Source organism: Bubalus kerabau, chromosome 15, assembly GCF_029407905.1.
Source record: "Bubalus kerabau isolate K-KA32 ecotype Philippines breed swamp buffalo chromosome 15, PCC_UOA_SB_1v2, whole genome shotgun sequence".
In the NCBI taxonomy this organism is placed as follows: Eukaryota; Metazoa; Chordata; class Mammalia; order Artiodactyla; family Bovidae; genus Bubalus; species Bubalus kerabau.
Genome location: NC_073638.1, coordinates 49369740 through 49386472, shown reverse-complemented (window position 1 = coordinate 49386472; position 16733 = coordinate 49369740). Strand labels below are relative to the sequence as shown.

General features: G+C 36.6%; 1 protein-coding gene across 1 annotated transcript; it reads right to left on the bottom strand.

Annotated features, from left to right (window-relative positions):
* Positions 1 to 4341: 4341 nt before the first annotated feature.
* LOC129629101 (olfactory receptor 52A1-like) lies at positions 4342 to 5283 on the bottom strand. Its single transcript, XM_055548877.1, has one exon. The coding sequence runs from the start codon at positions 5278 to 5280 to the stop codon at positions 4342 to 4344; it is 939 nt and encodes a 312-aa protein (XP_055404852.1). The 5' UTR covers positions 5281 to 5283.
* Positions 5284 to 16733: the final 11450 nt, after the last annotated feature.

Below are 16733 nucleotides of genomic sequence, written 5' to 3'. Positions count from 1 at the left end.
CCAAGGCAAAAGTAAAAACATAGTTGACTGAAAACTGAGAATAAATAAATATAAGTAAAAGTATTTGAAATAAAAAGACTGTTTAACAACCAAAAATAAGTGTTCTTTTTAAGTGGACATACAATTGTTAAGAAAAATTAGCACATGATTCAAAGTACTGATATGTTCTCTGACCTAATGCAGTTAAACTCATTGTCAATGACAAAATTATATGATATCAAGAAAAATATAATTCTAAAATATTTGAAAATTAAAGAGTATCTGAGTAATACATAGCTCGGAGAAGAAGTGTCAAAGAGAATTAGGAAATATTTCAAATGTAATGAAATAAAAATACAAGAAACCAGAATTTTTGTGGTAGGTAAGCTAGTTCTTAATGGCGATCAATAGCATTAATTTTTATATTAGAAAAAATAACAATATCTAAATTATGTTTCCATCTTAAAAAGATGGAAAACAGAGGCCAAAATAAATAAAAAACAATATAAGGAAAGAAATACTAAAAATAAAAACTGAATTGAAAACAAAAGATTTTTTTAAAAAGTTAATGAAACCAAAGCCTGGTTCTTTCATAAATCTGTAACTTAACTGACACAGAGAGAAATCACAGACATCAAAAACTAAAAAATAAAGAAGGCATATCAATACTGACCTTATGGATAGCAAAATGAGATAATGGAATACTGCAAACAATTCTATGCACATAAATGTGACAATGTAGATGAAACAGATGAATTTGTTGAAGGATCAAACTATCAAAATGCACTCAAGAATAAATAAATAATCTGTTTTTTCTACATCTATATCTTAGTGAATTTTATCAAATAAGAAAGAAATAACACCAGTTACTTTCAATATCATCTAGAAGCTAAGAGGGAAAGGAAACAACTTTCAGACTTGTTTTATGAGGCCAAACTTGCTCATAATGACAACCAGATGAAAATTGTACAAGAAAAGAAGCTATGGATCAATACTCATGAATATAGATGTTAAAGTCTTCAACTATACATTCGTAAATCAAATCCTACAAAATAAAGACAAATAATATGTCACTAAAGTAGGATTTGTCTCAAGAAAGCAAGCATGATTAAACACTCAAACAGTGAAGCCCACCACATAAAAGAAATAAGAGATAAGTCATATAATTTTATTGACACATGCAAAAATCATTTGAAAATATTTTAATATCCAATCATGATAAAAAAAAAACAACTTAACCAACTAGAAATAGAAGCAAACTTTCTCAAGTTGATAAAGAACAATATTAGTGATGGTTGAAGATTAAGTAGTGTCTATTACCAGAAACAAAGTAAGGGTGATCATTTTGACCACTTCTGTCCAATATCATATTTGAAGTCCTTGTATATTCATTAAGGGTAGAAAAAAAGACATTCAGATTGGAAAGAAATAAAATTATCCCTTTTTGCAAGTGACATGCTATTTACATAGAAAATACCAAGGAATTTAAGGAAAGCTTCCGGAAATAATGTTTATCAAGATCCATGTACAAAATTCAGTCAATGGACAACTGCAACTAAAATTTAAAAATAAGTGTCATTTATAATGGCTTTCCCAGGTGGCGCTAGTGGTAAAGAGCCCAGCTGCCAATACAGGAGACTTAAGAGATGCGGGTTTGATCCTTGGGTCGGGAAGATCCCCTGGAGTAGGGCATGGCAAGCCACTCCAGTATTCTGGCCTGAAGAATCCCATGGACAGAGAAGCCTGGTGGGCTACAGTCCATAGGGTTTCCACAGAATCAGACATGACTGAAATGACTTAGCATGAATGCACATCATTTATAATAGCTAAAAAAATAGATCAAAATATATGTAAAACTTATATATTCAAAGCTACAAAACACTGCTGAAAGAAATTTTTAAAAGACCTAAATAAATGGAGATATAACTATAGAGTTATGGAGTCAGTGCAATTTATGTATATATCTTCTCCTTGTATCTTTCTCCTTTAATTAGTAGTGCTTTTGGATGAATATAGAAAGCTTAATTTTAACATAGTCCAATGGGCTATTTAATACTCTTTAAGAAAACTTTGCTTACCCTAATATAATACAGATACATTCCCTCCCATATTTTCTTCTGGTGGCTTTATTATTTGGCCCTTCTATTAAAATCTAAAATAAATCTGCTCTGCTCTTTGTATATGGTGTAGTTGTTAGAACTAAACTTTAGAGTAATAAATATGAATATTCAACTTAACAGCATATATTAAAAGGAAAGAACATTATTCTTTATTGCACTGTGTGATATATTTGTCATATTCAGACAACTGTCCATTCTAGACCTCTTATTTATTGCATTGGTCATTTAAAAAAAATCTTTGTATCAATACCACTTTGTCATAATTAGTATAAATTTTTGTTTGAACATAGTGTGGTCTACTAGGAGTAGAGATGCATAGTTTTAATCAGTTGTCTGAGGACCTGGAGCTAAGTTATATTGTAGGTGTGCAGCTACATATAAGTACCCTACACTGAGAAGACAGAATGCATACTTAGATAAAAATCTGTTAAGGGCATGACATAATTTGTATTAGTTCTTGTTAACTGATACAAGTTATCAGGGACTTTTTGAGGGGCAACTCTTGTGCTACCTATATTTCAGAAGTGTAAGGAAGATACATTTTACATTCAGGATTGTGAAAAGAATATTCATGAGGAAAACTAGAACATTCTGCATAACATTATCTTCAATTATATCATATTATTGTTGTAAAGTAAATTGCATTTCATGGGGATATTTGAAAACACAAGGTTTTTTAATACTTTGAGCATTAACCAGAGTTATAGGTTGACCTAACAATATGGCTGGCTTAGAGAAAGAGATTAGATGAATCGATTAAGATTAAGAACATTCCCAGGACGGCTAGAAGTGTAAAGGTTCTGTCTGTGTTCAAAGCCTTGTTGTGACAGTACAAGTGAAAGAGACAACTGCACTATGGGATTGAAGCAGCTGATTATCTGAATAGTGCAAGAATGCCAGCTCTGTGTCCATGGATCAGGAAGAGTGCCTTGCTAGCACAGAACCGTACTGTACACCATGGTATAAAGTAGCCTTAGGTATGCAACTGATTAAACTAGTGAACAGAGAAAGATGGCACAATTTACATCACCATGTCTGGGTTATTGCTCACATTTAAGGATCCAAATCCAGAAGAACAATTTATGAAAGTTGGAATGAAATTATATCTGTATTGGAAGAAAGATTTCTCTTCTCCACTTCTGGACATGAAATGAGCCTACCCATGAATGTAGCCATATCTGAACTGATATGAATGATAATGCCACTGGGGCAAATGACGATTACAGGCCAAACTAAGCCATGCCACCTGACTGACCTTGAGTGAGAATACCTGCAAGCCCATATATGAAAAGGTCAGCAGGCTTTGACTCCTATAATTATTCGGACTGTGTGACTCTTTCCCAGGAGATGCAATAATTTAGACATACATCTAGATGCCAAACACAGGGCTAGGCAGAACTAATGGAAATGAAACTGAGCTGTGGGTTGATTGTCTCTTACTCTGCAAAAGCTCCAACTCATGGAGAATCACCTAGGAATTTCTCTGTGCTTGCTTGAAGACTAGAGTTTTGATAGGGCAGCCAGATTTCAAGGCTAGCTTACAATGGTTAAGGTGGCAGTTCGATTTGAGGGATGCTCTAGGGGTAACAGAAATGATGTCAATGGCACCAGTAGAAAGTCTGTGGTAGCAACTGTGCACCTGGACAAAAGCTCCTTTAGCTATGACTGTTGCACTAGGATATAGACTGTAACCAACATTCTCTGCTCTCATCTAGTAAGATATATTAGGAATGTAGGTAGACTCAAGAAGCTACTCCAATGAGGGACTCTGATTTGGTGTTTTTAAAGTTTAGGCCAGAAAGATGTGAATGACAGTTTGTTATTAGTTACTGGAATATTATGGCACTTTAAGACAAAATGCCAAAATTCTGGGCTGCAGAAGAGACAATAGTTTAAGATGTAACTGTAGTTTAAAATACAAATATTGCAAAAGGTAAATATTGAAAAATATTAATGAATTGTCCTTTCAATAAATAACATAATTACAAATTAAATAAAAATTAAAAGAAAGCAATAAAAATGAAATTAGAAATAAAATTATTAAATAGAACTAATATCAGTATTGACCTGAAGAGATTTTATTTTATTCTATCTGTAGTTTGTGAAATAAATGTCTAAAAGTTTGAGTATGATGAAGTGAAGTCTTTAACAATGAATACACAGAGTTTAGCCATCATCTCTATCTTTAGGAAATGAAAATATTCTTCCTATGATCTTAATATTTGATGGATCACCGCTATTATCAGTGATTCAGGAAAAATATCCATGCCACACGCTTGCGAATTACCTTATTTTTCACACCATAGACAATAGGGTTGAGTGCAGGTGGCACAAGGAGGTAGATGGTAGACAGAAGAATGTGGGCAGAGGGCACAACATGTCCAAGCCGATGGCTGAAGAAGGAGAAAAAGGCAAGAATATAAAACTCAAGGAAAACAAAAATGTGAGCTGTACATGTGTTGAATGCTTTAAGCCGTGCCTCCTTTTGGTGTAGAGGAAAAACAGCCTGGAAAATAAGGATATAGGAAATGAGGATGAAAATCATGTCAAATCCTAGAATTGTGAAACCTACGAAAAGACCACATGTTTTACTGACATGGGTGTCCTCTGCAGCCAGCTTGACCACAGCCATGTGCTCACAGTAAGAGTGGGCAATTACAATGGATTGGAAAAAGTGCAGTCTTTTGAGTAGAATGGGTAAAATGCCAACGAGCACTGTTGCTCGGATTGCCACGGCCAGCACCATACTAACCAGAAGGAAAGGTGTAAGGGTGGTTGTGTGCCTCAAAGGATCACAGATGGCAACATAGCGGTCAAAGGCCATTGCCAACAGGATTCCTGATTCCATGCCCTGCAAGGCATGGATGAAGAACATCTGGGCTAAGCAAGCATCAAAGGCCATGGAATAAAAGCCAAACCAGAAGATAGCCAACATTTTTGGAGCAATGGCTACACAGAGTCCTATGTCAGTGGCTGCCAACACTGCCAAGAAGATGTACATGGGCTGGTGCAGACTGCGTTCTGTAGGGATAATGATCAGTAAAATGATGTTTCCCAGAAGAGCCACTAGGCACACAACAAAGAAGGAAAATGCAATCCAAAACTGCACATGCTCCAGTCCAGGGATACCAATCAGTGTCACTGTTTTGGGGTCCATATATGACATGTTCATGGATTCCATGGATGTTAGTGATCTCTTTTCACCGCTGATTCTCATACCTACAGAAGGGAATGAATGAGAAGTGAAGCAGGACACTGACCTTACTATCATTAAGACATATCAGACATTAAAGAAATAAACTTAGTGCTTTAGATGACAATCAGGCCAGAATATTGAGAGGTTCTATGCAGGATGACAGGATGGCGATAGAAAGCCATCCTACAAAACCTTTCCTAGAGACAACAGGGAAAAGTCTCAGGATTTCTAACCTACCATTTATGTAAGTAGAAACTATGACTCAGAACACTCTTCTTGCATTTTCCTTGACCTAGAGTCTGGGCTGTTTGCAAAACTGTCAGGCTTTCTTTCTTTATCTCTAGATACCAACCCAATTTTGCTGTAAATGCAAATTCTCCCTAGGATTCTTAAGGATCCAGAAAGTACTGTTGCTATCGCCCATGATCATTAGTCCACAATCCTATTGGGAATCTTCACCCTTAAGCAGTCTACTCCTGGTCCCAGAGAGCATGCTATTTATCCCCAAGTCATTGGCATTAGTTCTCAATTGTAGATCGGTAGGAGTGAGTTTAGCTATCTTACATTCACTTATTCCAATATCAAGATGCTGAACAAGTCACTATTTGGCAGGGCATTAAGCATGCCCATTAGAGGAGATTTGGAGAAGGTGATCTATTTTTAAAGGCTTCTGGGGTTGTTGGTTCTATAAATTATCCTTCATTTATGTTTAAGGAGAACTGTTGCATGGAATAGGGAAGGTGAAATACAGAGGATATTTTTACAGGGAAGCTTTAGGAAATTAAAAAAAAAAAAAGAATAGAAATATTTCAAGAAGGGTAATAGCTAAAAATAGGGTGGAATTGAGTCAAAAGCAGAACTAAGCTAGTTTACATGTAACATATAGCAGGATGCAGGATATTATGCTTTTCCCCCACAAGTTAAAGTTCAGTAGATAACTAGTTGTATATCCTTCTGCTTTATGCAGTGGGTATCCGACTTTTCTTTTTACTAGCTTTACACTGTACTGTGATCCCAAATTGTACTATGACTCTCTACAGTATACTGTGGTTCATTAGCTGTGGCTTGGATTCTGAAGCACTTTTAAATATAATGACCAACTCTTAGTACCTCCCTAGTTTTGTACACTTTTCTGTATTTGACTTGGATTCCCTTTTATAAGAACCTAATATCAAATTTAAGAAATTTATTTTTATTTCCTATTAATGTCTGTTTCATTAATCATTCTGTAATTTTTGGACCACTTCACATTTTACTACTTTCTGTCCATGCCTAAAAACTGATTGAAACTACTCCCACAAAGAGGTTTCCTCTGATCTGGTTATATTCATATACCATGGAAAAGGAAGCCATTTATGAATATAAGTGGAAGTCTCTATTTTTGTTTGTCTATGGTGTCAGTCTCTTGAAAAGATCATATAAGTAGCTGTTTCATAGCCACTTAGAGCACATGTACAGCCCACTCCAGTGTTCTTGCCTGGAGAATCCCAGGGACGGGGGAGCCTGGTGGGCTGCCATCTATGGGGTTGAACAGAGTCGGACACGACTGAAGTGACTTAGCAGCAGCAGCAGCAGCAGCATAGAGGTATAAAAGGAATTTTTGGTGTAATAATTCTCATACGAATGAAAAAAGAATGATGGAGGTACACTGAGATCTCTTTGCTTGTGATCCTGCACCAATATGAATGCTATATACTGTGTTGATATTAATACTATAGTCATAATAGTCATAAGATATGGATTAAAGCAATAAATGTTATGACAAATAATTTTCTTTTATATTTCTATGTAGTATTTGGAAGGATGTAGTGGGAGAAATGATGAAATATGTGGAAGATGTTGCTAATAATTATGTGTGAGTTGTGAGAAATGATAGAAGCTAAGAGAAAAGGAAATCTCAGAATCCAAATAAATCAGTATCTCCTGAATTCAAAAAGTGCCTGAATTGTAAAGGCAAAAATAAATAGTCACACCCACTTGATGACAATGCTTTTATCAGATTAGTTGTCCAATTATCAGTAATTGCATCACAAAGAGTCTGACAGAATTGAGAGACTAAGCACAGCATAGCACAGTTAACACAGTTATACTTTGGCCACCTGATGCAAAGAGCCAACTCATTGGAAATGACCCTGATGCTGGGAAAGACTGAAGGCAGGAGGAGAAATGAACGACAGAGGACGAGATGGTAGGATGGTGTCACGGACTCAACGGACATGAGTTTGAGCAAACTCCAGGAAATGGTGAAGGACAGGGAAGCCTGGTGTGCTGTAGTCCATGGGGTCACAAAGAGTCGGACACAACTGAGTGACTGAAAAACAAGAAGTTAAAATTAAGTGCTTGAAAATATGAAAGATGATCTGGCTACTAATCCTAGATCCCACCCTCCCATGCTTAACTATAGAATCTTGCTGAAGATTTTATGGAATATTAGAGTTCACTTGCCTATAAAGGAGTAATAGCCTCCCTTACCTCAGTGCTAAATGAGATAATATATAGAATAGATTGATGGTTGGCACAGTTCAGATATTATGTATAGTAGCTATGAAAAAACTGGTTATTTTACCAAGAAACAAGCTAATAATATTGAGGAAGCAAAACAAAACACACAACTGAAAACTCCTTGATTATAGAAATGGGAAAAAAAAAAAAAAAAAAGAAAAACTCACAAGAAGATGAAAATTCCAGAGCTTAAGAGCTTTCTTCATCTTCCTATGTATAAGATTGACCACAGCCAAAATATTAAGGTGATATCTTTAGTATCATATAGTTAGGAAATTGGAGAAGGCAATGGCACCCCACTCAGTACTCTTACCTGGAAAATCCCATGGATTGGGGAGCCTGGTAGGCTGCAGTCCATGAGGTTGCTAAGAGTCAGACACGACTAAGCAACTTCACTTTCACTTTTCACTTTTCACTTTCATGCATTGGAGAAGGCAATGGCACCCTACTCCAGTACTCTTGCCTAGAAATTCCCATGGACAGAGGAGCCTGGTAGGCTGCAGTCCATGAGGTCGCTAAGAGTCGGACATGACTGAGCGACTTCACTTTCACTTTTCACTTTCATGCATTGGAGAAGGAAATGGCAACTCACTCCAGTATTCTTGCCTGGAGAATCCCAGGGATGGGGGTGCCTGGTGGGCTGCCGTCTATGGGGTCACACAGAGTCGGACACGACTGAAGCGACTTAGCAGGTTTTTGTTTGTTTGTTTTAATTTATTTGTTTATTTTAATTGGAGGCTAACCACTTTACAATATTGTAGTGGTTTTTGCCATACATTCACATGAATCAGCCATGGGTATACATGTGTCCCCCATCCTGAACCACCTCCCACCTCCCTCCCCATCCCATCCCTCAGGGTCATCCCAGGGCACCATAGTTCTTAAATAATCCAGTCACATACAGGATCATCTAATTCTTACTTATTGAGAAGAAGAGGAAGAAAAGGTGCTAATAGATGATCTCCAATAGATTCAATAAGCCAGACAGGAGATCCGGATATCTTTTGCCCAATCACAAAGAAGACTAATATTTTGTATAAAGTGATGATACTAAACCTTTTCAAGGCTTACAATTTTCCTATATTGTCTTACTTTCCATATCACTCAAACATATACCATATCTCTACAGACATAGATGGTCTGTTGCTCATAATTATTCTTTTTAGTTTTCAGGAAGCCTAAGAACATTAGAGTCAACAGGCCTCCAGGTGACTTGAATCCAGAATCATGGGAACCATTTTTCATACACAATAAACTACTTGAGGACTATAAAAAACAAAATGAGACCAAATTATCTGGAAAATTATTTAAAATCTAAATTATATTAATCTAGCTCCGCTACTCTCTTTTTGTTGATGAAAAATTCCAAACACAGAGAACAGAAATGACATGGTGATGGACAGAAAAATGAATGACCAAGGCAGCATTTTAAAATGTTATTCTATTTCCCTCTAGCAGAAGCAGTAGGCTGAGCGTGAGTGAGCACACTGCCCAGCAGGTCATCGCTGGGCTCTTTTCTGTCCCATTTACTCTAAGGGCCTAGAGTTCTAAAGGCTTAAGGTACTCTTTGGAATTACAGTTTTAGGTATACAAAGCTTTGGTATGTGCTGATAACCCTCTGAATCTCTTAGATATATTTTTAAAAAACATTAAAGTTATTCATTATTTTTTTAATTTTATTTTATTTTTTAACTTTACAATATTGTATTGGTTTTGCCATATATCAACATGAATCCACCACAGGTATACATTATTATAAAGGAGACTTACTGAGTAGCCAGGTTTTAAAAATGTTTTATTCAAAGCTAACTATACTAATTGAATGTCACAGAAGAGTTTGATAGTTGTTGAGAGGTAAGGATGGTTGGATGGCATTACTGACTCAATGGACATGAGTTTGAGTAAGCTCCAGGAGTTGGTGATAGACAGGGAAGCCTGGCATACTGCAGTCCATGGGGTCACAGAGTGAGACACGACTGAGTGACTGAACTGAACTGAAGAGGTAAGGATCTAAGAAGACTGTCAGTAAGGGGTTTTCCCTCTCAGTGGTTGCAAATGTAGACTGTTTCCTGACCCAGAGCTTTAGTAGTTCACTCACTTACTTCAAAAATCATTAATTAACTAAGATTGCAATGAGAAGATGCCTTACTGTAGCAAGCATGCAGATTGTGGGGGTTTAAGTGACAGTGACCAAAATATGAGGCTGTCCACCTAGATAGTTTTCTTCTGAGTGAGGCTCAACTGTCTGAACTCACTTTCAATCCTCACATGATGCCATCACGTTTTTGTTTATTTACTTATTTATGCTTTTATTTTGGGTATTATGTTGTCAGTAGTTGTCCAGCCTCAGAATTATTTATCCAGCTTCAGTACACAAATGAAATCAATTTGAATTATGAGGAGAAGAAAATGCTTTCATGCACTGTTATCATCTTCATTACTTTTACTATTCTTTTTTCTTCATAGTTTCCTCAGGAATTTATTCTAAAGGCTGACATCTCTCCCTTTTTCCCATCTCATTATCTTACCTTCTTTTCTCTACTTTCTGATTTTCATTTTACTCCTTTATAATTGCTCATCTTTCACTTCTTTCTTGTGTCTTTCCTTCCTTTCTCCCACTTTCTCTCTTTTTTTCTCACTTTCTTTTTCTTTGCCTGTCGCACTGTTTTCTCAGAGTAAGGTTTTCATCAGTTGTCCACTCCTTCTGGAATATTTGCCTCCCCATTCTCTCCTTTCTCCAATATGCATTTATTAATTTGAGATTTTCCATTAAAAAATATAATCTCCTTTAGGCGAAAAACATTTCAGAAATGTTATTCATTGTATATATTTATGTGTATATTTATTCATTTATTTAATATTGTCTTATTCTACAAAGAATTTGAAGCCATTCATATACAGAGAATGGTAAAATATTCATTTTTAAAGCATAAAGCAAGAAAGACAGAGAGTTCTCATTTTATAGCTACATTATTGAATAGTAGTATATATATGTATAAATGTATGTACATATATGTGTATTCCTTGTATGTCCCATATCAATATGGTTTAATCTTTTTTGTCTCTATTAGAATTTTACTTTCAAAGAAATAAAAACTTCTCTCATGACCCAACAATTATACTACATAGTATTTACTAAAAAGTAACACATATATGTCCACGGTAAGTCTTATATGGTAATTTTTGTAGTAGTCTTTTTCAGACTAATCCCAATGACTGAAATGTCCATCAAAAGGATAATGATTCTGTTTCTCAGTATGATGAACTCTTAATATATATTTACTTTAATATATGTTTAATATATGATTACTACTATGTAATCATCACCTTATTTTTGGGTACTGAAATTTTTCAGTATCTCGGAGACTCCCTTAGGCCACATTCCAATCATCCAAACCTCTCTTCATTTCAAGCAACTATTAATATTACTTGTTTTTATTACCACAGATTAGTTTTACCATGTCTTAGATTTTATTTGAATTGTAAACTGTAAATTGAAGCTTACTGAGTGAAAAACATAATGAAGAAATTCAAGCAAAGGGATGGATATAGCAAAAGAATAGTCTTGAAACAAAGGTCATACATACATTTCATGTCATTACAGTTCATTGTGATAGGGAATATTGTGGGAGATGGAGAAGTTAGTTTGTGTATACATGCATATGTATAAAAATGCATATATGTATAAACACATTCATATATATATATGTACACTTATACACACACACATATATATAATCTTCCTTCTCTAGCTGTATTTCTCACAATATTCCTCATCTATTTTGAATGGTAAAGTGTTTAATATGTGGATTTGAAGGAAAAAATGTTTTAGGAAAGAATTAATTATAGTTAAAATTGATTAATTAGAGTTGAAAGTGAAGTCATTTAAGCAAGAATTAATGTCAACGTTTTCTTGGATCAGTAGGATACACTGGAATCCTCTTCTTATTTCTTCATATCTCTGTTGGTATTTTGCCTTCTTACTACTTATCTCTGGCCCATATAGTCCGTGTAATACTCTTTAAAACTTCTAAGTCACTACAGGAGAAGGCAATGGCACCCCACTCCAGTACTCTTGCCTGGAGAATCCCAGAGACCGGGGAGCCTGGTGGGCTGCTGTCTATGGAGTCACACAGAGTCGGACACGACTGAAGCGACTTAGCAGCAGCAAGTCACTACATGAATGTATACTTAGTTCGGCTATACCTTTTTCCTGTGTCTGGATTGATGTTCCTTTAGGCAGAAACCTTGTTTACCTGGTGCTTGGAGCTGTGATGAGTAAGGAGCCACCATGTTCAGCTCTGCAGTATGAACACAAACAGTTGTTTCAAGCTGTGTTGCAAAACAGAGTTATTTCTTTTAATGAAGCAGCCTCCCTTTATATATATGTGCATATATACACAAACTTACTTATCCTTTAAACACAATCTTTTAGAAGATAGTGAGCCCTTTGTTTTCAGCCAAACACTTGAGGCTCCCTTCAAATCAGATCAGTCCCTCAGTCGTGTCCCACTCTTTGCGACCCCATGAATTGTAGCATGCCAGGCTTCCCTGTCCATCACCAACTCCCGGAGTTCACTCAAACTCATGTCCATCGAGTCAGTGATGCCACCCAGCCATCTCATCCTCTGTTGTCCCCTTCTTCTCTTGCCCCCAATCCCTCCCATCATCAGAGTCTTTTCCAATGAGTCAACTCCGCATGAGATGGCCAAAGTACTGGAGTTTCAGCTTTAGCAACATTCCTTCCAAAGAAAACCCAGGGCTGATCTCCTTCAGAATGGACTGGTTGGATCTCCTTGCAGTCCAAGGGACTCTCAAGATTCTTTCCAACACCACAGTTCAAAAGCAATTCTTTGGTGCTCAGCCTTCTTCACAGTCCAACTTTCACATCCATACATGACCACAGGAAAAACCATAGCCTTGACCAGACGAACCTTTGTTGGCAAAGTAATGTCTCTGCTTTTGAATATGCTATCTAGGTTGGTCATAACTTTCCTTCCAAGGAGTAAGCATCTTTTAATTTCATGGCTGCAAACACCATCTGCAGTGATTTTGGAGCCCAGAAAAATAAAGTCTGACACTGTTTCCACTGTTTCCCCATCTATTTCCCATGAAGTGATGGGACCAGATGCCATGATCTTCGTTTTCTGAATGTTGAGCTTTAAGCCAATTTTTTCACTCTCCACTTTCACTTTTTTTAAAAAAAATTTATTTTATTTTTAAACTTTACAATATTGTATTAGTTTTGCCAAATATCTAAATGAATCTGCCACAGGTATACATGTGTTCCCCATCCTGAACCCTCGTCCCTCCTCCCTCCCCATACCATCCCTCTGGGTCGTCCCAGTGCACCAGCCCCAAGCATCCAGTATCGTGCATCGAACCTGGACTGGCGACTCTTTTCATACATGATAGTATACATGTTTCAATGCCATTCTCCCAAATCTTCCCACCCTCTCCCTCTCCCACAGAGTCCAGAAGACTGTTCTATACATCAGTGCCTCTTTTGCTGTCTCGTATACAGGGTTATTGTTACCATCTTTCTAAATTCCGTATATATGTGTTAGTATACTGTATTGGTGTTTTTCTTTCTGGCTTACTTCACTCTGTATAATAGGCTCCAGTTTCATCCATCTCATTAGAACTGATTCAAATGAATTCTTTTTAATGGCTGAGTAATACTCCATTGTGTATATGTACCACTGCTTTCTTATCCATTCATCTGCTGATGGACATCTAGGTTGCTTCCATGTCCTGGCTATTATGAACAGTGCTGTGATGAACATTGGAGTACACGCGTCTCTTTCCCTTCTGGTTTCCTCAGTGTGTATGCCCAGCAGTGGAATTGCTGGGTCATAAGGTAGTTCTATTTCCAGTTTTTTAAGGAACCTCCACACTGTTCTCCATAGTGGCTGTACTAGTTTGCATTCCCACCAACAGTGTAAGAGGGTTCCCTTTTCTCCACACCCTCTCCAGCATTTATTGTTTGTAGACTTTTGGATTGCAGCCATTCTGACTGGTGTGAAATGGTACCTCGTAGTGATTTTGATTTGCATTTTTCTGATAATGAGTGATGTTGAACATCTTTTCATGTGTTTGTTAGCCATCTGTACGTCTTCTTTGGAGAAATGTCTATTTAGTTCTTTGGCCCATTTTTTTGATTGGGTCATTTATTTTTCTGGAATTGAGGTGTAGGAGTTGCTTGTATATTTTTGAGATTAGTTGTTTGTCAGTTGCTTCATTTGCTATTATCTTCTCCCATTCTGAAGGCTGTCTTTTCACCTTGCTAACAGCTTCCTTTGTTGTGCAGAAGCTTTTAATTTTCATCAAGAGGCTTTTGAGTTCCTCTTCACTTTCTGCCATAAGGGTGGTGTCATCTGCATATCTGAGGTTACTGATAGTTCTCCCGGCAATCTTGATTCCATCTTGTGTTTCTTCCAGTCCAGTGTTTCTCATAATGTACTCTGCATAGAAGTTAAATAAACAGGGTGACAATATACAGTCTTGACATATTTCTTTTCCTATTTGGAACCAGTCTGTTGTTCCATGTCCAGTTCTAACTGTTGCTTCCTGACCTGCATACAAATTTCTCAAGAGGCAGATCAGGTGGTCTGGTATTCCCATCTCTTGAACAATTTTCTACAGTTGATTGTAATCCACACAGTCAAAGGCTTTGGCATCGTCAATAAAGCAGAAATAGATGTTTTTCTGGAACTCTCTTGCTTTTTCCATGATCCAGCAGATGTTGGCAATTTGATCTCTGGTTCCTCTGCCTTTTCTAAAACCAGATTGAACATCAGGAAGTTCACGGTTCACATATTGCTGAAGCCTGGCTTGGAGAATTTTGAGCATTCCTTTACTAGCGTGTGAGATGAGTGCAATTGTGCAGTAGTTTGAGCATTCTTTGGCATTGCCTTTCTTTGGGATTGGAATGAAAACTGACCTTTTCCAGTCTTGTTGCCACTGCTAAGTTTTCCAAATCTGCTGGCATATTGAGTGCAGCACTTTCACAGCATCATCTTTCAGGATTTGGAATAGCTCAACTGGAATTCCATCACCTCCACTAGCTTTGTTCATAGTGATGCTTTCTAAGGCCGACTTGACTTCACATTCCAGGATGTCTGGCTCTAGGTCAGTGATCACACCATAGGGATTATCTGGGTTGTGAAGATCTTTTTTGTACAGTTCTTCATTGTATTCTTGCCATCTCTTCTTAATATCTTCTGCTTCTGTTAGGTCCATACCATTTCTGTCCTTTATTGAGCCCATCTTTGCATGAAATGTTCCTTTGGTATCTCTGATTTTCTTGAAGAGATCTCTGGTCTTTCCCATTCTGTTGTTTTCCTCTATTTCTTTGCATTGATCGCTGAAGAAGGCTTTCTTATCTCTTCTTGCTATTCTTTGGAACTCTGCATTCAGATGCTTATATCTTTCCTTTTCTCTTTTGCTTTTCACTTCTCTTCTTTTCACAGCTATTTGTAAGGCCTCCCCAGACAGCCATTTTGCTTTTTTTGCATTTCTTTTCCATGGGGATGGTCTTGATCCCTGTCTCCTGTACAATATCATGAACCTCATTCCATAGTTCATCAGGCACTCTATCTATCAGATCTAGGCCCTTAAATCTATTTCTCACTTCCACTGTATAATCATAAGGGATTTAATTTAGGTCATACCAGAATGGTCTAGTGGTTTTCCCTACCTTCTTCAATTTCAGTCTGAATTTGGCAATAAGGAGTTCATGGTCTGAGCCACAGTCAGCTCCTGGTCTTGTTTTTGCTGACTGTATAGAGCTTCTCCATCTGTGGCTGCAAAGAATATAATCAATCTGATTTCGGCTCCTTTAGATATATCTTTTCTCTCTATGTGATTGGAAAATGGATGGTTCCAAAATTGGCAAATAAATAAATGAAAATCCCTCCTTTCCATGTTGGGAAGAATATGTATTGAAATAAGTACTCAATTAATAAATGCATATGTGTGTCTGTGTGTGTGTATGTCTGAATACTTAACCTCAACTTTTGTCTATAGTGTAATGTAAACCACTTTTCTCTTTCTTTTTAAAGAGTATGAAATGAGTCATCATTAAAAAGTTGGGCATTGAGAGATGTTATTAGTAAAGTTCAGGGTAATATGGGATGGAGTCTTCCAGTACAAAGCAGATAAGTGAGTTTAGCAGCTGTGATGGAGAGCCAGTTGAAGAAAAATTAGGATGGTAAGAATAAAGTGCAGAATGTATGACTACTTCTGATACTAGTGAATAGTTTAGTATTCTGGTTTATTAATTGTAACTATTAGAACTAATAAATTTGGTTGCACAACACAAAATCAGTATAAGAAATCATTTTGTTTTTGTACAAAATCAGTAAACAATTCTAAAAGAAAATTGAGAAAACAATTCTGTTTAGAATACCAACAAAAAGAATAAAATAGTTATGAACAAACATAAACAAAGAGGCAAAACACTTGGACACTGAAAATTATAAAGCTATTGAGAAAAAAATGAAAGAAGATCCAGGTAATTGGAAAGACATTACGTTCATGGATTACAAGGATTCATTTTGATATTTGGCAAAACTAATACAATATTGTAAAGTTTAAAAATAAAATTAAATTAAAAAAAAAAGAATTGGTATTGTTAAAATTTCCAAACTGTCGAAAGTGATCTACAGATTCAGTGTAGTCCTTATTGAAAATTTAATGGCATTCAAACAGAAATAGAAAAAAAAATCTAAAATTCATATGGGAATCACAAAAGATCTCAAATAGTCAAAGCAATATTGAGTAAGAACAAAGATGGAGGCATCTCACTTCCTGATTCCAAAATATATTACAAAGCTATAGTAATCAAATGGAGAAGGCAATGGCAACCCACTCCAGTACTCTTGCCTGGAAACTCCCATGGTTGGAGGAGCCTGGTAGGCTGCAGTCCATGGGGT